Source organism: Bos indicus x Bos taurus, chromosome 14 (assembly GCF_003369695.1).
Source record: "Bos indicus x Bos taurus breed Angus x Brahman F1 hybrid chromosome 14, Bos_hybrid_MaternalHap_v2.0, whole genome shotgun sequence".
Lineage (NCBI taxonomy): Eukaryota > Metazoa > Chordata > Mammalia > Artiodactyla > Bovidae > Bos > Bos indicus x Bos taurus.
In genome coordinates this window covers 67,633,957-67,659,210 of record NC_040089.1, presented here as the reverse complement: position 1 = coordinate 67,659,210, position 25,254 = coordinate 67,633,957, and the positions used below count along the sequence as shown (strand labels likewise).

The 25,254-nt window shown below is 41.0% G+C and overlaps 1 protein-coding gene across 5 annotated transcripts in view; it reads left to right on the top strand.

The window, feature by feature from the left end:
- Positions 1-25,254, top strand: part of CPQ (carboxypeptidase Q) — a 561,177-nt gene that overhangs the window by 190,765 nt on the left and 345,158 nt on the right. For all 5 annotated transcript variants that reach the window (XM_027561488.1, XM_027561487.1, XM_027561486.1 and 2 more), the window contains exon 3: positions 4,142-4,349. In XM_027561488.1, the coding sequence (XP_027417289.1) occupies positions 4,142-4,349 (208 nt within the window). The remainder of the gene's footprint in view (positions 1-4,141; positions 4,350-25,254) is intronic.

Sequence of the window (25,254 nt, the reverse complement as noted above, 5' to 3'; positions counted from 1 at the left end):
TGCCTGTCCTGAAGCAAGCCCCCCCGGGGCCAGCAGAGGCGCTTTTGGCCATCTGCCTACGTAATAGCTGAGCCTGCGGTGATTACGCATTCTACACAGTAGCCATTATTTACATGTGGCTATCTAAATTTGAGTATAAGTTGATTAAAAGAAATGGCATTAAAAATTCAGTTTCTGAGTCACATTAGTCACATTTAAGGCATTCAGGGGGACCCCGCTGGTAGTCCAGTGGCTAAGACTCCCCAGTCCCAATGCAGAGGGCCTGGGTTTGATCCCTGGTCGGGGAACTAGATCCCACATGCCACAGCTAAGAGTTCCTATGCTGCATCCAAGAGCCTGCCTGTCAAAATGTAGATCGGAAATCCTGCATGCCACAGCTAAGACCTGGTGCAGCCAAGTAAGTACAAAAATAACGTGCTGGTAGCCACATGTGTCTAGTGGCCGCCATGTTAGCCCAGACACAGAGCATTTCTGATACTGCAAAAACGTCAGTAAGTGCGTATTTGTTATGTTTCATGTTCCTGTCTCTGACATTGCTTTTTTTCCCCCTGTGGTACTGCTATCAGCTTCCAAACCTATCTCTTCTTTCTGATTTATTGTTTCTCATAGTTCATAGGTTTAAGCACTAGATTTAGAATTTTATAGAAATAAGGGTAACTAGGCTTTAAGAGCAGAAGAGCTTCCTTATGTTCAAGTGCCTGAGTTTTTATACTTGGGATTTATATTTCTGTTCTGACTGCCCCGAGGCCTTTTTTGCTTGGTTGTTCTTGTGCAGCTGTGCTCTGGGTGGTCAGAGAGTCAGACTGCTGAATTATTGTGGGAGAAGTGCTCTCAAACTTTAAAGATGAAATTGCACTTCTATGGAAATGCTTTAGATCCAGTCAATAGCCCCTTATGTGGAGCAGTGCCATTTGAGGAAAGCTTATTGACTGGCTGCCTACACACACACTGAGCACTATGTTAGGCCCAGGAGATATGAACCAAAGCAAAAGCCCCAGACCCCGAAGAGTTCCCGGCTTAGGTGGTATTGTCAATCATAAATGAGCAAAGTTGCCTTGTCTCTTAGGCATTCCTGGTGGCTCAATGGTAAAAAAATCTGCCTGATAATGCAGGAGACCTGGGTTTGATCCCTAAGCTGAGAAGATTCCCTGGAGAAGGAAATGGCAACCCACTCCAGTATTCTTGCCAGGGAAATCCCATGGACAGAGGAGCCTGGAGGGCTACAGTCCCTGGGGTTGTGAAGTCAGGCACGACTGAGCGACTAAACAACAACATTGTCTAGTGCCTGGGTATGCCCAGGAGACTCTGAAAGTCAAGAGTTGAGTGGTGCACTAACCAGCCTTCCTGGAGGCAGGGGGAGAGGGGTGAGGCAAAGAGGCCAGAGGCCTTGAGAATGCTCCCTAAAGTAATGATTCTTTTTTTTTTTTTCTATTTCTTATTTAAATTTTATTTTTATTGGAGTATAGTTGACAGAGGATGAGATGGCTGGATGGCATCACTGACTTGATGGACATGAGTTTGAGTAGACTCCGGCAGTTGGTGACAGACAGGGAGGCCTGGCGAGCTACAGTCCGTGGGGTCACAGAGTTGGACACAATTGAGCAACTGAACTGACCTGAACTGAATAGCTGGTTTACAGTGTTGTGCTAGTTTCAGATGTACAGTAAAGTGAATCAGTCATACATATTCATATATCTGCTCTTTCTTAGATTCTTTCCCGATATCGGCTGTTGCATAATATTGTGTAGAGTTTGAGGGAGTGATTCTTAAACAGCATCTGAGGGATAAATAGGTGTTAGTCACATGACAAAGTTGGGAGAGTGGGGTCAACAAGACATATCTACCGTAGTGTGAACGAAGACACTGAGAAGTGAACTGCTGTGGTGAGAGTGGGAACTTTAACTTTAGTATTGACTGAATTTAAAATAAAAGGGAGCCCGTGTCTATACAGACAGACAGGCTTTGACTGTTACTGTGAGGTGACGGGTAATGGGCAGAGGGGGTGGGGGGGGTGGGCAGGGAGATGGTGGCACAGGCTGCTCTGACTTTTCCGCAGTTTGAGTCCTTCACCCTGGTGGCTCTGTGGAAGTTAAATTTGAGGGAGCTGGGCTGGAGGCTGGGACACTAGTGGTGGTGAGGTGAAAGAGGAGCAACTCATGGTCCAAACAGAAGGGCACCAGAGTCTGATGTGAGAGGTGTAATGTGGCAGAGCAGAGGCCTGCTTTCAGGTAGTACTAAGGAGTAAGAGTCTCAGTATTTGAGGACTGATGGGACCTGGAGGATGAAGGAGACAGAGGAATCAGAGATGACCCTAAGCTTTCAGGAAAACAGATTAATTTGAAGACTTCTTGCAAGTTCTTGGTGATAGATTTTGACCTATAGCTGCTTCTAGTGTTCTGCATTGGCGACTGATGTCTAGGTTAGGTTTTGGCTCATTAGGACTCTGTCACTCACATTTGTTAAAAGAACTTGAACCGTAGACCCTAGTGAAGCACTCCCCTTGTATGATTTTAATTTTGCAGTGGCCAATGAAAATTTATAGAAACTTGGCTTCATTTCTAGTGGCTCCAATCCAGATGCCAAAATTACCCCATTGCTGGGACACCCCTTGGGTGGACCATCGAATCTGTTATTCATTAGAAACAGCTGAAAAGCATCAACAAAATTCCTGTGACATGCCAACAATAACGCCAGTCAAATTTCAAGGTAACTCCAGGTTTCAAAAAGTTATGAATCTCAAAGTCCGTCTAGCCAAGCCTTTATTTGTATTCTTACACATATTTATCATGTGAAAAAGCTGGTGGCTTCCTTACTTTTCATAATTGTCCATTGCTTTCCTTAGATTATGAATTAAGTTCTGAGTTCTGAATGTTGGTGGAGACATACTTGTAGATCTGTAGTCAATCACTTTAAAGCGATGGTACAGATTCAGTCTGGATGGTGGAACCAGAAGCGGAGAGCAGCCAGCTCAAAGGGTCCATTGTGTGGGGCCCATGTTGAAAGCAAGAATTCTCTCATAACTGCAGTGCATTTAAAAAGGATTTTCCAAGTAACAGTTACTATTTTAATGACATGTTAAGCTTCCAGAAGAACTTGATTCTCTAGTTTGCAGGACTAAAGAAATGTGCCAAATAATCCATGTTGATACTTGGGTTTTTACTGCCATATTTCATGACTGCCTGGCTGAAGCTATAAAGCAGTAGGTGCCTGCCTCCTTACTTTAGATAGTTATATTTAGCTACTGCATCTGGCCTTTGTTGCTAAATATTTTTTTTTTCTTGTCCCTGTAACTGTGCCATCAAATTGAATCCTCAGTGGTCTGGCAGTTTTTGAATGACTTCTCAGAAGCTGTGAAACCCTGTCATAATCAGGAAGATTTGGGCAAGACTTGTGGTGTGAAAAAAGATGTCACATCTTTCTAAATGAGACAAGAGGATTATAGAACAGTTACATAGCATCTTCAGAATTTTTAGGTGAAGAATAGTGAAATGTTTGGTAATGAACAAGTCCTATAAATCGAGACATGGGCAGTTTTCACATTCTTTAAAAGGATTCAGTACAAAGAAGGAAAGAAAACAAGCTGACTTTTTGTGGCTCTTGGGAGAAGTTACATTAACTATTTGTTAAAAATTGGAAGTATGAAAATCATTGGCTCCTAAGAATTTTTTTAATAAATTGCCATCCTTTGTATAATGTCAATGAATGTTGTTTAGCCACATATCAAAATAGTTTTATGAAAAGATAAATATGTGTTTCATTAATCCCAAGGGAAGCTTTCTAAAATGCGTTTTTTAAATAAATAATTAGTGTCATTTTGTGAAACTCATGACCTGTTAGGGTGGGAAAGAGACAAAAAAAAAAAAAGACATCTTTGCAAGCAATTTGTGATTTAATAGCAGCTGGTCAAGCGAGTTGAAAAACCTAATGAGTCGTATATTAAATGTTTTGAATGCCTTTTCTCTTTCTTGGGAAACTGGCTAACCCCTATAGTCTTTCTCCCATAGCAAATGGCTCTGAAACTTTGATCTTTGCAAACCAGTTTGCCAGATGTAGTGGATAGAGCGTGTGTGACCTTTTGTGTGCCAATTCAACCTGGCTGATCGGAAACCACGTGTTAATCTTGCATGACTTTTATTTGTAGGCATTACTGCGGAAGTTCTGGTGGTGACCTCTTTCGATGAACTGCAGAGAAGGGGGCCAGACGCAGAAGGGAAGATCGTCGTTTACAATCAACCTTATACCAACTACTCCGCAGCAGTGCAGTACCGCATGGAGGGGGCGGTGGAAGCTGCCAAAGTGGGGGCTTTGGCATCCCTCATTCGCTCCGTGGCTTCCTTCTCCATCTACAGGTTGGTCATTGAGTTCATTTGAAACGCTTTAAAAAACCAGGGTTTTCCATCAAAGAGAAGCCCTTCCAGAATAAAAACAAACTAGTCAAGTGACAATACTGATTGTTCATGGAATTTCCCCCCATTCCACATTTGGTCATTTGTTTGTAATAACTTCTTTGGCCTTTTCAGGATTCCAAGCATCATTTGTGCATTCCTTTAAAAAGTTTTCCACATCCACGATGATCCCATAACATTTCTTATATAACCAGTATGTTTTATGTATTTTCATTGGAGGGAGAGCTGAATTCACGTCTGCATTTCATCAAAGATTCCTAATGACTTCAGAGGAAGCTAGACTTTTTTCCATTGTTGCTGCTGCTGCTGCTGCTAAGCTGCTTCAGTCGTGTCCGACTCTTTTGTGACCCCAGAGACGGCAGCCCACCAGGCTTCTCCGTCCCTGGGATTCTCCAGCCAAGAACACTGGAGTGGGTTGCCATTTCCTTCTCCAATGCATGCAAGTGAAAAGTGAAAGTGAAGTCACTCAGTCATGTCTGACTCCTAGCGACCCCATGGACTGAAGCCTACCAGGCTCCTCCATCCACGGGATTTACCAGGCAAGAGTACTGGAGTGGGGTGCCATTGCTTTCTCCGTCCATTGTTGCTAGAGAAGTGAAATACAAATAAAGTGGGTAACTTGATGGGGGCCATCTATGGTGTAGTGGAAAGAGTTGAGGCAGCAGAGGACCTTGGATATAAATCTGTTTCTAAAGAACTAAGAGGTCTTGGGAATGTTCTTTTTTTAATTGAAGTATAGTTGACTTACAGTATTGTATTAGTTTCAGACATACAGCAAAATGAGTCAGTGTTTTTGCAGCTCATACTCCATAAGTTATTACAAGATAATGCCTATAATTCCCTGTGCTATACAATATATTCTTGTTCCTTCTTTATTTTATACATAGTAGTTTATACCTATTAATCTCATACCACCTTGGAATATTCTTAAAACTCTTTGGGCCTCAGGATTCTACTCTATTAATTGTTGAAATTAATGACAATACTTTCACAAAATTATTTTGAGATTGAGGTAAACTTATGAAAGATATTCAGTTTTCTATAAAGGTCTATTTTGAGGGCAATGGAAACTTTGTCTTTTTCTTTGTATTTCTGATTGAGGTATTTGCAAAGCGCTTTATTGACCCTCAGCCCTGGGAGGAAATTTGGCATTGCAGTGGGTAAAAGTTCTAAAAACTGACCTGGAGACATTGGGTCAGTTTAATAGCTACATATAATAGTGTCACGTATCAAGGATAAAATATTTGAGAAACATGGATAAAAGAAACACCATTTCAGTCTTGTAGCTCGGTCTGTTTAAGATAAAAGAAACATGCAAAAGTAACTGCAAACAGGGTTTATTTGGATCTCAAGACTAGATCCTTAGTATCTTTTGTAAAGGAAGACTTTTGTATTCTGTACAATTGTTCTTTGGCACTGGAGTCACAGCTGCTTGACCTCAATTAGCACCCTGTGTCCTTGAAAATAACTGAGGAGGCATCAGAGCCCAGTCAGAGTTGTTCAAAAGTGCGCGGAAAAGGAAAGGGACATTTTCTTTTACAGGGATAAGATATCTTCCCAGGGGAGGAAGTTGGGGCATGCTGAAACCACTTGTTTTCAAGTTTTAAGAGAGAAAACCTAGTTACAGTGATGGCATAGTGCTTAAAATAATGCTCTTTGTAGAGTCCTTAAAAGTTTGGTGACTAGTGAAATAATGATTGGGCCATATTCTTTCAGATGGTTAGTCTTCCCAGGGGGGAAATCCTGAGATGGATAACTCACTTCCCAGAATACTTCAGTCACTCCTTAGAATAACATGCTCAGCAGCTTGTGGCCATTCACCATGGTTTCGCTGGTCGTGAGACCTAAATTATGGGGCTAGTCTGTTGCTTTGCGAAACTGGGTAAATGCCAGAAACATTTATTTAAAAACTACTACTCATAAGACTAAAAAATTCCCAGATGATTTAATGCACACCAATTTTCCCGAGTTCACTGGCCTTTTTTTTCTTTCCTGGTATAACAAAGACATCTGGAAACTCAGGCTGTAACCTAGATGCACCAGAAGAAATTTGTCCAGCAAAATTAGCCTGTGTCATTAGCCTCTAAGATTTGGGGTTGCCAACATGTAGTGTGTGTTCAAAAGGCATTTGCTTAATATTTCTAGATCTAGACTGATTATAATTTTTTATTAATTTTATAGCCAGCCATATTTCAATGGCCTCTTAACTTTTATAACTCTATATATTCAACATTTATAAATACAAAATAACATTGCTATTTATGTAGAACTTTAGACTCTTTCACATATGTCGTCTTTCATCTTATTTGTTCTGACAACAATCCAATGGACCAAGAAGAGGCCTTATTATCCCTATTTTACAGAGAAATAAAAGTTCAGAGAATTCAACATTTTAACATGTTTAAGTCTTGCTTCTTGAAAAATGAAAATCAAAGTGAAACAAACTCTCTCTTTCTCTCTCCACTTTGGGCTAATTGTTAAACAATTAGATTTTTTAGATTTTTTTTTAAAGAGTATTCTGTATTCCAGTCTGTAATTCTTTATCCCTCATTCACTCTCCAGACCATCTTAACTTAGCTCTTCCTGATACTGAAATGGAACTTGCTAAGGTCACAAATAGCTGCCTAATTGAATATAGTGGACATTTTTCAGGCTGTCCTCTTATTTCACCACTCTGAAGCGTTTCTTACTATGGACTGCTTTTTTCACAGTCTTTGGCATCTGTGACTTCTTTCTCATATTCTTTTTCTTGCTCCTCCCCTCTTTCCCACTTACCTTTTTCCTTCCCTGTTTCTCTGGCTTCTCTCTATGAGTATTCTACCAGAGCCATCCAACCCTGCTTCTGGCCTCAGCCAGCACCTGTGCCGTGGCCCTTCCCAGACTCACCTCTCCTGTCCATACCACTGCCTGAACTCTAGGTCCACATGTTCAACTACCTGCTGATTCATCTTTTGGGTGTTCCATAGCTATCTCAATTTCTTTCTTTTTCAAAATTGAACTCATTCTTTCACATTTTTCTGCTGCATTTTCTATCTCAATGCCATCTCTTCTGCCTTCTAAAGTTCGATGGTTCTTTATTATTTTTTACTCTTCCCCTATCCATCATTTCTAGTAGCTACTACATCTCCTAGGTTCTGCTTTTTGTCTGTCATTTTAGCAAATACATACTGTCAGGAATCACTAAGGCTTCCCCAATGCAGCCCATTTCCTCAAGGTTTCATGACTTTGCAAATGCTTTCTCCTCTGCATCCTTCTATTCCCTTTCTCACTGTCTCACACTGTCCTTTAAGATTCGTTTTAAGCACTTCTTCTGAGGAGCCCTTCCCAATATCCAGCTTCGGCTCAGGTAGGCTGCCTCTTTTGGGTATCCCATGTCATGCTGTGCATACTCTGTATCATGTTGTCTTGGAGGTGGTTTGAGTTCATGCTTTAGTGTGGTAGATCAAGTGTTGTAAGGCTCCCCTGATAGTTCAGTTGGTAAAGAATCCGCCTGCAATCCAGGAGACCCCAGGTCTATTCCTGGGTTGGAAAGACCCCCTGAAGAAGGGACAGGCTACCCACTCCAGTATTCTTGGGCTTCCCTTGTGGCTCAGCTGGTAAAGGATCCACCTGCAATGCAGGAGACCTGGGTTTGATCCCTGGGTCGGGAAAATCCCCTGGAAAAGGGAAAGGCTACCCACTCCAGTATTCTGGCCTGGAGAATTCCATGGACTGTATAGTCCACAGGGTGGCAAAGAGTCGGACACAACTGAGCAACTTTTACTTTCACTTCAAGTATTGTTGTAACAAACAATTTAGCCACTTGACACTATAGGAATTTCTTTCTTGTTCACGTAATAGTTCCAAGAGAGTGTTCAGCAGGTGGCCTTTTCTCCCATCTTGTTGCTCCATCACCTCTACGAAATCAGAGTCCTCGGCAGGGTCCCTTGCATCCAACTGGCAACTAAGAAGATGGAGAGAGAAAGTCAATAATCACAGGCGAGGCTTTCTGTGGTCATGCCTGGGTATGACATACCTCATTGCTCACATTCTATGTCCTCAATGCTATATGGAGGCTGGGAAATTTGGTCTGTCTTCATGCTCACTGTGAAAGGAAGACGAGTTTGGTAAACAACTGTACAGTCTTCAACTGTCTGACTCTACACTAGACTGTAAGTTCCAGGATAACATGGATTAAACACTTTACCTCGGTATCCCGATCATCTTGTATAATATTTGATACATAGTAGCCACTCAGGAAATGACTATTGGAGGAATCAACTTGTCTGAGTTTATGTGATCAGTGATGGCAGATTGCTCTTACAACAAACCAGGTGACCCAATCTCTAGGGCTCTCTGATCAAACTGTATAGCCTCTGTATAGTGAATTTACAATAACTTGAACTTTTAGGGCACTTTGCTCTGTATTTGGAGGAAAATATCCAGATGCCAATATACCAGGTTATATCTTTTTTTTTTCTGTTACCCTTGGCTCTATGCCAGTGGGTTATACTGGATTCTGTTTAGGAATAGTGTAGAAATTAGTAACTTTGGAGAAGAGAATAGAAGCTATAATTTGTTTCTGCTTGATTTGAAAATTAGAGAATTTCCTAAAGGACAGACAATGTGTTTTACCAACATCTTGCCTTAACATCTGTCAGTAGAGTTAGCAATATGTGTCAGCCGTTTTGGAAGTACAACAGCCACGTGGTTACATGAAAGAGGTCCTCAAAAGGCAGCCATTACTTGCTGCAGCATTATCTCTGGGCTTTTTGTCATTATTTCTCTGTGTTCCCGTTATCAGTGTTTTTGTGTTCAAACTGACTTCAAAGAGAAGATCTTTCCGTCATTGATGCTTTTATAATGACTTTTCTCTTGTTCAGTATTAAGTATCAAGTGGGGACTATCTAATAGGGATTCTCATTAGATCTATTTTAGTTTTCCTGTGTGTAAAATACAGTTTGCCTTGTCATAGGAAGACATTTTACAATAAAAGTAATTGTAAGAGAAGCTCTGCAGAGAAGAGCTGCTCTATGGAACCACTTGCCTTACGTTATTTCTCAAATTAATCATATTTTTTAGTAAATGTTTATTGAGAGCTTACCTGTTACTCAGAAGTTGTCAGGCACTACGGTTGCTAAGATGAATTAGACATGTTTTTGGTTCCTCAGAAATATTCTATCTGGCTAAAAGAGAGGAGAGTAAGCTTAAAATATGTATGATTAATGTAATATATTTTATATTTAGTGCTAAATGCATGATTGGGAGAAGGGACCAAGATAAGAAATTGACATTTATTAGGCATACTTTGTTTATACTTCTTAGAAGACTTAAAAATTTTGTTTTGATTAATTCTTTATACAACCTGTGGAAATAGGTATTATTATTGCTCTTTTTTGGAGGGAGAAACAGGTTCAGAAGGGCTATGTAACTAGTCAAATTACACAGCTAATGAAAGAAGCAGGAGTCATACTCAGAGAGGCTCTGGCTCTGAAGTCCATGCACTTTGGATTCAACCAGCAACTTGGAGAGTTAACGCTCTAGAAGTCTAGAAGAGGCAGCAGCGGTCTGATGGGGGCTGGTTACATGGAGAATGTGGGTTCTGGGTACTCAGTGAAAAGGTTGAACTTGAACAAGAGATCGGAGCTGGAAAGACTTTCTATACATGATCAAGGCAGGAAAGTGGGAGTGCTTGATGCATTGGGTAATATTTAAGTAGACCAGCTGGCCTGGAACAGGGTTTCATGGGAGATCAGAGAAATGTTATTTTGAGGTGAGAGGAAGAGACCAGCTTTATGAAGAATCCAAAGTACCAGGTTAAGGAGTTTAAGTTTAATGTGGAGGAAATGGGGAATCATTGATTGTGTTAGAGTTGGAGGTGACATTTTAGAGCATTGTTTCTCTAAGTGTGGTCCCTGGAACCTCATCAACCTCAGTTCAGTTGCTCAGTCATGTCCGACTCTTTACGACCATGGACTGCAGCACGCCAGGCCTCCCTATCCATCACCAACTCCAAGAGTTTACTCAAACTCATGTCTATCGCGACGGTGATGCCATCCAACCATCTCATCCTCTGTCGTCCCCTTCTCCTCATCAGCCTCACCTAGGAATTATTGATATGCAAATTGTTAGGCTCCACTTGAGACCCATTAAATTAAAACATGCTTGGGGGTGCGGTATGTGGTTTAAACAGCCCTCCAGGTGATTCTGAGGTATGTTAAAGTTTGGGAACTACTATTTTAGATCAATGTGCTGAGCGTAGATGATGTGCTTTACGAACGTAAGGACACTGATCTCCGAATGCAGATGTGAAATAATGAGGACATGGCTGGTGGGAGTGGAGAGGAAGAGACAGCAGAAGGGTGTTGGGCTGTACCCGGCAGGCTGTGTAACTGCCCAACCGTGAGACTGAAGCAAGAGCCCCGAGAGAGCAGCAGCCATCAGCAGTTTATTGGATAGAAGATTTTACAACTCGGAAGCGGAGTCCTGGAGTGACACCCCACTGCGTATGGCAGATAGCAGGCAGGGTATGGCAGCAGTTTTTGCTTCTTGGGATAGAGGAGAGTAGGGGGAAGGGACGTCAGGTTGGCTGATCGGAGAAACCATCAGTGGGGCAGGAGGCAAACGTAGGCAAGCATGACTCCAATTAAGCTTTATGATTAAGAGAATTAGATAGTCATGAGGGTGCATGTTGGTGAAGCAGGGACTGGTTGAGCAGGGGATGTACAGAGAGCAAGAGAACAACCATCTTGAGTGGCCTGATCATACATAAGGGTAATGAAAAAAATATCAAAACTTAAGGACAGGTTGCATTTGAAGGGAGGAAAGATGAGGAGTCAAAGTCAACAGTAAGTCAAGGATTGAAAACCAAGGGTTGAATCTGCATTCAGTCCAGCCCAATATTTTAAAGTCATGAGCTTTATGTTAAAATAGGGTTTTGTGGAGGTGACATCTTGTATTTCTGTAAGGTAAACTGCAGCCTCGTGGGTCAGCATCAAGTCCTTTTGGCTGATGGCCTGTGCCTTCTCCGGTCTACCTCAGTTTCCATTTCCCTTCGCCCAGCTTGGGGACTGAAGAATGATGAGAGACACTGAGGGGGAGAGGGAGCCCATAGAGAGGCAACAGAACCAGTTTGGTTCCTAGAGCTTTTGAACTTGAGGTGGCTGTGAGATTGTCCCAATAATCTGGTTTTTATATTTTGTAAGAAAAACAGTTAAGCATTTCCATTTCTCTATTATCTACTTTTTGGATCACCCAAGGCAGTTTAAAATTCTAGGCTGGTTTCCTTGCAGTGCGGTATACCTTGAGACTTCTGCCTCCTGCTCTCTCAACGTGTGAGCTCAAGAATGCAAAATAATTTTTATATTAGACCAAGCAAAATATAATTGAGAAAGAAACTCTACTGAGGCCAAATCATCTATTGTACTCCCATTGCCAAATATACATTTTTTTTCCTAGTTATTTTCTCCATTGCCCAAGATAATTGAACACAGACTGTAAGTTTTAATCAGCTAAGGAAGCAAAAAGGCTCTCCTTTCACTCTATTGTGAGAAGTGTATCATCATACTGGGGAAGAATTCATTGAGGTGGGAATGAGCTGATGATAGAACTTGGCTTTGTAACTACCACTGGTTTATGTTTTATATCACTTGGCGTTTGTGTGCGGTATTGATAGAGTATAGAGAAGAGGAGGAAGAGAAGCAATCCAATTTGAAGATGACTGAGAGCTGATTAAACATTCGGCTGGAGAGAAATATGAGTGAATCCAGGTGATGTTTATGGAATGTCAGAGAGGGAGAATGTTGGACCATCTGGAGAGAGAGCTGTGAGGAAGTATATAAATCAGTGCCTATAATGATACTTAATTAATACAGAGTCGATAAGTGGCATAATTGAAGCAATGGTTGGGCTACACTGTAGCATTTAATAGCTTCAAAGAGGGTTCTGATTAAAACCATTACAATTTATAAAACATTCTTCATCTTAAGAAAGCATCTTGATGAAATTTAACATGAACATTTTTGTAATCAGAGGACCAGTCTCAAACATTCATAGCAGAGGTGAAATGTCTTAAGAGGTCTATTTCCGAAGATTATTAAAAGCCAGTTTATCCTCAAGAAAGTAAAAAGCTCGTCTCCCTCCCTTTGTTTTTTAGTGGGAGAAAAATTAATGCTGCTACTTTACACTTAGACTGTCTTGGATTTTTGATGTCCTGGTGGTTTGCTTCTTTGGCATGACCTTAGCATAATTGGCTATCAAGCTTGATTTAAGTTGTTTTGAAATATTTTTGCAACCTAGGGGGCATAGGTGCCACTGGTGATTACAAAATAAAGAGAGTATCACCATGACTCAAATGGTGCAACTGGACCAACCTCAATTAGTAGGCGCTTTTTCTTCCTGCTTTTGTTGTTCAGTTCACTCTGAGGCCCCTAACAGATGCACAGTAATCAAGCAGAATGCCAGTTCTCATCATTTATGCAGGTGGAGGGCCGCAGTGCTCCCGAGGGGGGAAGCCCACACTGAACACTGCATTTTTTCCTCATCATCCTTTTTTTTTTCATGTCTCTCCGATTTTTGAAAGGCAGATCCTTTGTTTAGAAAGACTTTGTTAGAAATTCCAAAATGTCCTTTAATCACTGAGTCCTTATTACTGCCTCAGGTAGTGTGACAGGCAGGCATATTGTCTGGTAACGGGTAGACTCAGACGATGTACTCTCTAGAGTACTCCAGCCCCAGTTCTGGAGTCACAGTGGGTCTGGGTCTTTATTCAGTCTCTTGACAGGGTGTGACCTTGGCATACTGGGTAACTCTCTGAACTTCAGTTTCATCTGTATAATGGGGAAAATTGTACCTTCTTCTGAGCATTTTGTGAGGTTTAAATGAAATTCTATAATTGCCTGACACAAGGTAAGTTTTGCATACAAAGGCAATGGCACCCCACTCCAGTACTCTTGCCTGGAAAATCCCATGGACAGAGGAGCCTCGTAGGCTGCAGTCCATGGGGTCGCTAGGAGTCGGACACGACTGAGCGACTTCACTTTCTCTTTTCATTTTCATGTATTGGAGAAGGAAATGGCAACCCACTCCAGTGTTCTTGCCTGGAGAATCCCAGGGACGGGGGAGCCTGGTGGGCTGCCGTCTTTGGGGTCGCACAGAGTTGGACACGACTGAAGCGACTTAGCAGCAGAATGTACTATTATTATATAATTTTGCTAAGTAATGAATGGATATACTCACTGAATAAAAAAGGAAGGGAGGGAAACATGAAGAGAGGGAGGGAAGGAAGAAGAAAGAGAAGAGAAGGAAGGAAGGAAGACAGGTAGGAAAGAGGGAGGGGAGAGAGAGAAAGAAGAGCTTAATTTACTCAATATCGCTGTTGTGATTGCTGCTGTCTGATTGGGAGACGCCTAACATTGCATTGCCATTTTGATCTCCATCTGTTTAGTTTGTTCAAACTCTGTTAGGGTTGTGTGTTTACTAGTCTGTTTCTCTTTCTGGATTGGAAGTTCCCTTGGGGATATACTCTGTGTCTTCTTCATCTCAGTGTCTCTGGGGTTGGGCACAAGGCCTGGCACACAGTATTGCTGGAATGAATGAGTAAAACGTGTTAGAGGGAGCCTGTTAGGTTTGCTAACGTGTAAATTCAAGGTGTCACCATTTCATATTCATAAAAGTGGAATAATAATAGAGATGAGGTAACTAAGCTTCTGAGTTGCTACTTATCAAAAATAGAATCTCTAGAATCTGAAAGGAGACTATACAGTTATGTAAATTTTGGTAAAGAATTGCAAACTGCTATTACTTGGGTGCTTTGTGAGGCTGCTATAATTAATGGTCTGTTTGCGTTCCCAGTATGGACTGTCATTTTTCATCTGGTTGTAACCTTGATATAAAGATTTATTCTTGGCTGATATTTTGCATTCATAATTTTAAAATATTTGTGAATGTTCATCTTCTATTTTCCAGCTTTCTGATTACTGAAAGCATAAGCTTAAGAACCATATCACTATGGCATGTTTCTCTGAATCCCTAGTGGTAAAAAGAAATTAATGCATTTTGAATTCAGGTTTCAGGATTATGACAATGTTGTTTGCTTATACAGTGCCCTTTGAAAAATGTCTAGTGTAGCATATGAACCGAAATAATCCCCAGTAGCCTCAAGTCTGCTTTTTACTATTGCCTGCACTTTTGTTCTCTTTCTCACATCAAAGCTGAAGACCGTTCCAAAAGTCACCTTGAGTCCAAAGGACCCTTTGGCATCTCTGGCCCCCTGGAGAAAGTACTGATCAGAAGGTACTACCAAGAGGACTGGGTGTGTGTGTGTTAAATCACTTCAGTCATGTCTGACTTTTTGCAACTTGATGAACTATATAGCCCACCAGGCTCCTCTGTCCATGGGATTTCCCAGGCAAGAATACTGGAGTGGGTTGCCATCCCCTCCTCCAGGGGATCTTCCCAACCCAGGTATTGAACCCACGTCTCTTATGTCTCCTGCATTGGTAGATGGGGTTCTTTACCACTTGTGCCACCAGAGAAGCCCACCACGAGGATTGAAGATGAACAGAGTAACAATATAGAGAGTGGGATTTGGAATCAGACAGACCTAGATTCAAATGCAGGTTTAGCCACTTAGAGGTTGTGTGAATTTACATACATGGTTTAATGTGAGAACCTCTTTGCTCATCTGTAACATGGCGAGAATACTCTTTATCCCATAGAGTTGTTGAGAGAACTGTATGGGATCAAGCATTCAGTGTAGAGACCCTGACACGTGAGAAGCAGTGAATTTTGTAGCTGATATCTTATCTTTATCATGGTTGCTACCATCATCACTGTCTTCCTTGGATAATGACAGCACTAAGCAGGCGGGTGGACATGAACTGGAACATCTTAAGAAGCAGCAACTCCAGAACTCTCCTCGGTGTGGGCACCAAAGACCTTGGTTCTGTTTACCTCCTGATTTCAGGAGCCCACTCTTGCAGTCTCCCTCAGTCTTTGGCTTAAAACTCTGTTCTCTTTCTACCCCCTTTGACCTCACTTTCAGTGCTCCGCACCATTCTTGCACATAGTGCCAAAGCCACAGTGACTCAGACCAGTGATCAGTGGCCAGACCAAAGATAAAGCAACTCGTATCAGTGCCAGGGATCAGACCCCTGATCAACTTGGTAACTGCTTTCTGTCTCTCTCTCTCTGCTTGTTCAGTATGTGTTTCTCCATGAGAACATAAATTCCACAAGGACAGGACTACATCTTTCTTGTATATCATTATACTTTCAATACACATGACAGTTACTCAAGAACTGTTTACTGATTCAAGTTGTGGTTAGCACATCTGCTTTTTACACAGAAGGTCCTGGGATCCATCCCCAGTGGAACCAACTCCTGGAAGTATGTCTTTTGGACTTCTCTGGTGGCTCAGATGATAAAGAATCTGCCTGCAATGTGGGAGACTCGGGTTCGATCCCTGAGTCGGGAAGATCCCCTGAGAAGGGAATGGCAACCCACTCCAGTATTCTTGCCTGGAGAATCCCATGGACGGAGGAGCCTGGTGGGCTATAGTCCATAAGTTTGCAAAGAGTTGGACATGACTACGTGACTTTCACTTTTTCACAGTTACTATTAAAAAATTATCTAAGATAAAAAGGATGGAGAACCAACTGTAAATGGATATATACTGACTCATGTCTATTTTCTGAAGCCACATTCTAAAGCATCACAGATGTTTTCCCCCAATTTTGTGTTTTGGTAAAATAGCAGTCTGTGGTAAAATTGAAAGACTATTAGATGACTCATATACTGTTTGTCAGAAATTGCTGAACTTTTTCCTGAAGAGATGGTACCTTTCACATTGCCACCTGCCATGTGTAAGAGTTCAGCTTGCTCCACTTTCTCACTGAAAAATGGTGTTTTCAGTCTGTTTAGTTTTAGCCATTTTCCTGATGACTAATGATGTTGAACACACATTCACATGTTGGTTGGCCATTTCCAAATCTTCCTTTGTGAATAGTCTGCTCAAGTCTTTTCTCTATTTTATAATTGGGTTGTTTTAAAATTATTCAGTAATAGGAATTCTCTATATATTCTAGAAGAAAGTCCACTATTAGATATATGTTTTGCAAATATTTTCTCTCAGGTGGTGTATCACTTATAGTTTTGCTTTTATCTTAAACAGTGCCTTTTGATGAGACGTTTTAAATGTTGATAGATTTTAACTTATCAAGTTTTTTAGTTGCTTTCTGTGTGCACTCATACACCCTTCACCTACATTCATTATTTAATTTTTACCACATTTGTTCTCTTTCACCTTTTAATCAATTTAAAATGAGGTAGGTACAGCCACAGAGCGTTTAAATCATAAATATATGAGCGTGTACTTCATAAGAACAAGGACCTTCTCTAACATAAGGTAGTATCGTTGTCATACTTAGGAAATTTAACATAGTTGTATAAATGTTATATAATGTAAATTTCATTGACATTCAGATCTCCATTATCCCCAACTCTCAACAATTAATGTCCCTGCTTTCTAAAAAGTTCTAGAACCCAATCAAGGGTATGACATTACATTTAGGGTTCATGTATCTTTAGTCTCCTTAAATCTGGAATTATCCCCTAGTCTTTTTAATATTTTATCACTTTGACATATTTGAGGATAAGGGTAGTTGTTTTGCAAAGTGTCCCTCAGTTTGGAGTTAGTTATTTCCCCATTATTAAATTCAAATTAAATATTTTTGGCAAGAATTCTAAATGGATATGTAGTGTCCCCCCTATTGCATTATATAAGGAAATGAGTAATACCAGTTTTCCTTAATAGTGAGGCTAAGTTTGATCACTTGTCTAAGGCAGTATCTCTGGATTTCTTCGTTAGAGAAGTTCTCCTTTGTAGGGTAAATAAATACATTGTAATTATGGGGAGATGCTTTGAGACTTTGTGAATTTTATATTCTCCATTAGACAGCAAAAGAGACACCGATGTATAGGTCAGTCTTATGAACTCTGTGGGAGAGGGAGAGGGTGGGGAGATTTGGGAGAATAGCATTGAAACATGTATAATATCATGTATGAAACGAGTCGCCAGTCCAGGTTCGATGCACGGTAATGGATGCTTGGGGCTGGTGCACTGGGACGACCCAGAGGGAGGGTAGGGGAGGGAGGAGGGAGGAGGGTTCAGGATGGGGAACGCGGGTATACCTGTGGCGGATTCATTTCGATATTTGGCAAAACTAATACAATATTGTAAAGTTTAAAAATAAAATAAAATTTAAAAAAAAATTTCATCCAATGAAAATTTAGCATGTGTTGATGATCCTTGCCTGCATCAGATAGTACATTGCCAGTTACAAATGTATTCCTAATTCAGTGATTCCTATTATATACATTTTTTAACTGGCACTTTTTTGTAAAGAAGAGCTTTCACTCTTTTTATTGTTTCTGATTATCACTTCATGGATTTTTTAAAAGGAATGTATTAAAATTTATAGCTGTCATTCTTGTTGATAAAGCATCAACAATTTCAAAGCCCTTAAGTGTCAAAGCTAATATTTTATGATAAGCTCGAATATTGGAAACATTGACAGGAATTCACTTTTTTTTTTTTTAATCCAAAGGAACCCAAACTATCCTAGGTAGTCAGCTAATTAGCAGGGTGTAATCAATACCATCCATTTCCTCTGAACTTTGTCATTAACAGCATGCACTCTGGAGTAATGACTCTGGAAATATTTTTAGAGTTTATCATTACCAGTGTGTACCACATGTGAATGAAGATCCTCACCCCATCCATAATTGCTGTTAATTATTAAAATAGGCAAAGATCTCAGATCCAGAGTCTGGAGAAGGCAATGGCACCCCACTCCAAAATCCCATGGACAGAGGAGCCTGGTGGGCTGCAGTCCCTGGGCTTTCGAAGAGTCTGACATGACTGAGTGACTTCACTTTCACTTTTCAGGTTTATGCATTGCAGAAGGAAATGGCAACCCACTCCAGTGTTCTTGCCTGGAGAATGCCAGGGACGGGGGAGCCTGGTGGGCTGCCGTCTATGGGGTCACACAGAGTCGGACACGACTGAAGCAACTTTGCAGCAGCAGCAGCAGATCCAGAGATTGCTTCTCCAGAGTTTTGTTTTTAACCTTTTTCTTTTCACTTTTTTGCTGTGTCATGCTGATGTTGAGGAGTGTGTTCCCACAGAGTTCTCTCCAGGAGAAGTGTGTCTCTGTGGGTTTGCAGGGCCTGCGCGGACGCCTGTTTGGGAGGAGTTTACATAGTGTCTGTGGTGGGTGGGCTACAGAAAACTGCAAGTTACGCGCCCACTGCATCTTGCCCACGTCATCAGTGCTTGCGAAGGGGCGACCAGCCTTGGCCAGTCAGTCAGCGGGTAATAGTTTCATAGCTCAATGAACATCTGTTTCTGCACTGGTTGCTCCTCTAAAAATTAAATATTTGACATCTAGGAGAAAAAAATTTAATTTTTGACATTTACCAAGTTGATTCATTCAATAAACATTCATCAGGTGTCTTTTATATTCCAGGCCAGGAAGGACCCAAGTTTTGTAGGGCCAGGCACTTATATAATTTAAGGGTTTCTTTAAGAAAAAGAATATGAAATTGCAGAAACAAATTTAGTTTTAAAATCAATATTTACTTAGTTAGAATAGCAAATTGTAACAAGTTACAAATTTAAGAAATCTGCCAAATACTATAAACATTACAAAATTTTAAAAAAATCATATTTTTAAAAAATAACTACCTGTCAAGCTTCTATATTTTTCCTCGTTTTTTTCTTGCATAGTCTGATTGGTGTTTATATTTTCTATATAGAGAATAAAAAGAAAATTCAGTTTTTCCTTTACCGTGGTTGAAATTTAGATTTTATTAGTGATAGTCTGGGAAAGTTTATTTCAGCTTGACAGATTTTTGTTTGCAATATCATATGCGTTCTTAAGGCTGTCAGATTTCAGAAAGTTGCTATCAAGTTATTTTCACATATGAGCTTAAGGACATTACAGACGCTCTTGTATACAGTGACAATGGATTGACAGCAGTCTTTGGATACATGTTATGACTTTCTGTTACCTTTATATTTGTCACTATTTTGTGTCAGATCAAGAAATGTCAGTGTTTTTCTAAGGTGATTTGTCCTTCATTATTTGTATTATTAAATAATCTAAGAGACTATTCATCATGAATACTTGAAGCACATCTCTTTCTCTCAGTAAACGTGGCTTTTGTATGTCTTTTTTTCCTGGTATTTATTGCCAGACAGGTTAGAACAGATATGTTATATATGCTAACATGCTATTTGATCTGTTGACTCAAATAAAACATGTGACTTCATACATCAACGCACACACTGTTTGCAGTACAACCATAGGCTTGTGCCCTGTGAACATAGGGTTTCTGACAAATTGCATTTTGTATGACTTGCTCAAAAAAGAAAATTAAAATATAAAATTATGTATCAGTGTCTCTTTATAGAACAGTCTTTTGGACTCTGTGGGAGAGGGAGAGGGTGGGATGAGTTGGGAGAATGGCATTGAAATACGTATAATATCATATATGGAACGAGTCGCCAGTCCAGATTTGATGCACGATACTGGATGCTTGGGACTGGTGCACTGGGATGACCCAGAGGGATGGTATGGGGAGGGAGGAGGGTTCAGGATGGGGAACACATGTATACCTGTGGCGGATTCATTTCGATATTTGGCAAAACCAAAACAATATTGTAAAGTTTAAAAATAAAATAAAATTTAAAAAAAGAAGATATACAAATGACAAACACACAAAAAGGTAAAAAATAAATAAATAAAATAAAATAAAATTAGGAGGTGTCTTCATAATAGCATACCCTGAATTACAGAATCTGTTCTTGACAAGTTCTTTCCATTTTAAGTAGGTGCCCATGGGAATGGAATCATTCAGTTGCGGTTTTGCACACCTGATAACTGGAAGGAATTTTGAGTGACCAGCTTCTGAACCTCTCCCACTCACTCCTCCTTTCATCGCCAGGTGTTGCAGGATCCCTTCTCAGCACCATGTGACCCCTGGCCCCGCCCCTTTGTAGTAGTCCCAGGAGCCTCTCTCATACCAGGCGCAGATTATGACTGTGAATCCTGTAAATGCATCCCCAATCAACTTCCTCAGAATATCTAGATTCATTCTGTTGTTGTCTAATATGATGGGAGGTATGACAGAAGTAGAGTCAGAGTGTATTAGGAGAGTTAATACTGTGACGTGCGTGGACCTGAGCTGGGCTTCTGGTGAGGCCTCCACAGATGGAGCCGGTAATGCCATGCTCACCTTACTCCTCCTCCTCCTCATTTCTGTACGTGTTTTAGTGGTCTTTTCAGTTTTTGGTGGTTTGGCACTTGCAATTCTTTATAAGCAGCTTCTTCCTATTTCTACTCCATTTTCCTTTTAGGACCTAGATTTCAAAATGGTAAAGCTGGATGAGCCCTGAGAGAACGTCTACTCCACCCCTTCATTTTAGAGATGAGCAGTAGTGACCTTGGGGCTGAAGGTAACTCAGCTATGGTAGAGCAGGGACAACGTGTCTTTTAGCTCGTGATCACGTGTTTCCTTTCTCTCATGTCTCCATGGGTAGATCTCTATGAGCTATACGCAGCCTCCCAGGATTGAGTCAATTAACTTAGACATGCATTGATTTAATCTCTGTGGGATTCCTCCCCCCACCCCAGTGGATATTTTTAAGAGTTAGGATGCACAGTGTGCTTCTAAAATGTCACCTAATAGGGTTGCCTTGCTCATTTTGATAGGACTTTCAGCAAAGTGCACTGTATCAGGAACACTCTCACAGAAAATGGAAACTCACCTGGTGAAGAAGTAAGCTTTCCACCGACTTTGTGTTTTCTTCCCTCCGCAGGGGAAGAGACTTTATGTCAGCTACCTGGTCTTCCTCTGGGGTTTGGTTTTTAATCTCCAGGGAGGTGAGGCTGACAAAATCTCATCTGTTCTCTTGCTAAGGAAAGAAGCTGTGAAATAGATCTTCATTGCTTACACGCCTTATGTTGCTTAGCACCAGCTGTATCCATAACACCACGGTGAATTTAAAATACTGCTCCTTTGGAATAATTGTTACAAGGGACTCTGAGGCTCATAAATAGCCCAAATAGGCTTTGTGAAAGTATACCAGTTTTTAATTGGATTTATTCCTCTGAGAAAAAACTTAAGTTCATGAATGTATATCCAAATACTGCTTGTTACTGATGTGGATTTTTCTGCTATAAGTTCTAGGAATCTCTTAATTCCAAGTGGGGAAAGAAAATGAGCTAACGTATATTCAACAGCTTTTAATCATTGAGTACTTTATATTAGATCTCAGCTGAACCCTTGGATTGCAGGGAACTTTAGATCCGTTTTACATTTGAGTAACTTGGTGGAGATTGTATCCTAGGACATTTTGAAGAAAATTTCTTTCATCATCTGTTTGCCAGCTTAGGAACTGACAGTGTTGATGTAACTGAACTGGAAATAGAGAAAGTAATGTATTGATAAGAGTTTTTGTAAGATCACTGTGGTAAAAGTGGAAAAGAGACCAAGTGATGTGTTCCAGTTGAGAAGATCGGGTCGAGAGAATGAAAGAAGGAAAATTGCCAACAAATGTCCGAACACCAGCATTAACAATAGTGAAGAGGCTTTTGCAGTCCTGGGCCCTTTTCCTTTGGAAGGCAGATTTTGAAAGACATCCTTGATCATATTCTGTGAGGCTCTTCCTTTTGCCCCTCCTGCTTCTCTTTATTTAGTACCTTCTTGTGGCTCCTAAATGAGATTCCCTGTTACCTGCCAGACTAAACGGCAGAGGCACAAGCTGTACCCTCCTGGCAACTGGTTATATCTCTGCTTCCAGAGCTTGCCCTGTGGCAGCTTCAGTCCATTACCATCATCCCTTTTGCACATATTGCAGCTCCCAAGACCTGGGGGGGAGAAAAAAAAGCAGATCTGTAGATATGCAAAGCTCAAAATCAAGAGTTAGGTAATGAATCACTCCTCCCCTTGCCCTTGCCTGTTACTGAATCCTGTTCCAGCTGGGTTGGAAAAGAGCATTGGCCATGCTGTCCCAAGCAGATAAGATTTCTCCAATGCCATCTCTTCCTTTCTTAACTAAAAACAAAACACCACACAACAATCAGACCCCAAAAGAAAAATGACAGTAGATGAGTGTGATGGTGGTTTGTACTGTTTTCCTATTTTGTGTGTTCAATCATATTTGCCTTAACAAGTACGATTGGAAGTGGTCCTTTTTCTTCTTTTCCTACCTTCTGGCATGAGATTTATAGGTGAAGATAAAAATGCTCTGGCTCTTCAAGGAAGAGCTCCCTTTCTGGTCTCCTGCTCTGCTCGTATCCCATCTCCTTGCCCTCTTCGCGCTCCTGCTGACTTGCTTACTCTCTCTCTACCTCCCTCTCTCCTTCCATCAGGGCTTAGAGAAGTCTTGCACTCTTCTTTTGACAAGCGTCACATAGACAGCATGAGCTCATTTAAGCTGAACTGTCTGGGGACGCTAAATTTGTTGAGGAGAACAATAATTTGGATGACAAGTGCCAGGACACACCAGATGGCTCAACAGGAGAAACTCTTATCAGACTCCCAGCTCACGTTCCAGGTGGCCTGTCTGTCTCTCCCTCCCCTATTTGTATTTGTTCACGGCTGACCCAAACGGAAACCTTGAAATACAAATGCAGTTCTCCTTGGAAGTTGCAAAGAAAAAGACGTGATAGTGACTCAGCCTAGCAACCCTACAACTCCCTCCCCTTATATGTGCTTGTCACTGCTGATGCTCCGCAGAACCCTTTGGGCACGTATTTGAAGAAGCCTCAATTGTGAGCCCTGCAAGTTGTTTAATAAACAGGTCTATTATCCAAGCTGAAAAAACCTTGACATTTTGGACAATCACCCACCCTGGCTACATTTAACTCTTCTCAATATAGGGTCTTCCCTATAGCTCAAACAGTAAAGAATCTGCCTGCAATGCAGGAGACCCAGGTTCGATCCCTGGGTCAGGAAGATCCTCTGGAGAAGGGAATGGCAGTCCACTCCAGTATTCTTGCCTGGAGAATCTCATGGACAGAGGAGCCTGGCAGGCTACAGTCTGTGGGATTGCAAAGAGTTGGACACGACTGAGTGACTAACACTACTACTCTTAAATATTCTTCCCCATTTGCCTCCCAGTTGGACTGATTTTTTTCAGGCGGAGGCGGGTGGAGGGCGACTCTCACTTGCCAGACAGAGAACCTATAGACATAATTGTCATTGGAAGTTATTTAGTGGAAGGTAAGATTTTTTTTTTTTTGGTCCATGTAAAACCTCCTAAAATTCAAGGCCAGGGCACCATGCAGGCTGTAATCTATGAATCATTAAATTCTTAACATACCCTGAGAACAGAAAGAAAGAGATCAACCTTTATAGACACAAGTGGAATTCCTCCTCTGAACACTGGTAATTCATGTGACATTTGCTGTTTGCTTATGTTTGCAGTGAAATTCTTTCCCTCAACCTTGCCCTCTGCTGTTACTGGTCGCTTAGGAGGCCTTCTGAGAGAGCAACACAATTTATGTTCCAAGTACACAAACAAAGCAAGTGTTTTTAATGCTGGGCATCAATATTTTTTTGGTCAATACTTGGTTCACATGAGAACCTTTATTTTTTCCAGCCTGTAAGCTTTGGCTCTGGATTTACATGTTTTGGAGGTTTGATGTTGTTGCTAATTCAGTGATGAAATTTATTCATAGAAAAGGATTATTGTGAGTGAAGAAATAAAGTATCAAATAGTGTAGACAACCCAGGATACATGTACTTGGTATTAGGAATCGCATAGTTGGGCAAAGCCAATTGATGGCAATGGCATATTTATTTGGAGGTTGGAGTTTCATTAATAACTTAAAATGGGAATCAGAGAAAAAGACCTCTGAGCAGCCTCATCTAGCTGTTACAACCCCCACATGGCAAGATAGCATGTTGTACTTCTGCTCTTCTCTCCAAGAACTCTTGGGACTTTAGCTCATGAATATTATTGAAGACTATTTTTCAAGAGGAATTTTAGGTTTACAACAAGACTGAGAGGGGGATACAGAGATTTTACATGTACTCACTGCCCCCATACATACATAACAAACAACATCACTCCCAAGAATGGCAAAAACTTTCACCAAGGATTAGACTACAGTGACACATCATTATTACCCAAAGTCCAGAATTTACCTTAGGGTTCACTCCTTTTTTTGGCTGTTCTGTCTTTGTAGTGGTGTGGGCTTCTCTCCAGCGGCAGCGCATGGGCTTCTCTTGTTGTGGAGCATGGGCTTAGTTGCCCTGTGGCGTGTGGGATCTTAGTTCCCCAAGCGGAGACTGAACCCATGTCCCCTGCATTGAAAGGTAGATTCTTAACCACTGGACCATCGGGGAATTCCCTAGGGTTCACTCTTCATATTGTACATTCTATGGGTTTGAACAAGTGCATAGTGACAGATATCCATCATTATAGTAGTATACAGAATATCTTCACTGCTCTAAAAATCCTCTGTGCTCTGCCTGTTCATCTCTCTTTGCCCCTGCCTCTGGCAACCATGATCTTTTTAGTATCTCCATAGTTTTGCCTCTTCCAGAATGTCATATCGTTGGAATCATACAGCATATAGCATTTTCAGATTGGCTTCTTTAATAATATGCACTTAAGTTTTCCCCATGTCTTTTCATGGCTCAGTAGCTTATCCCTTTTTAGTGTTAAATATTATTTCATTGTCTGAATGTTTCACAGTTTGTTTATCCATTCACCTATTGACAGAGATCTTGGTTGCTTCCAAGTTTGGGCAGTTATGAATAAAGCTGCTATAAACATCTGTGTGCAAGTTTCTGT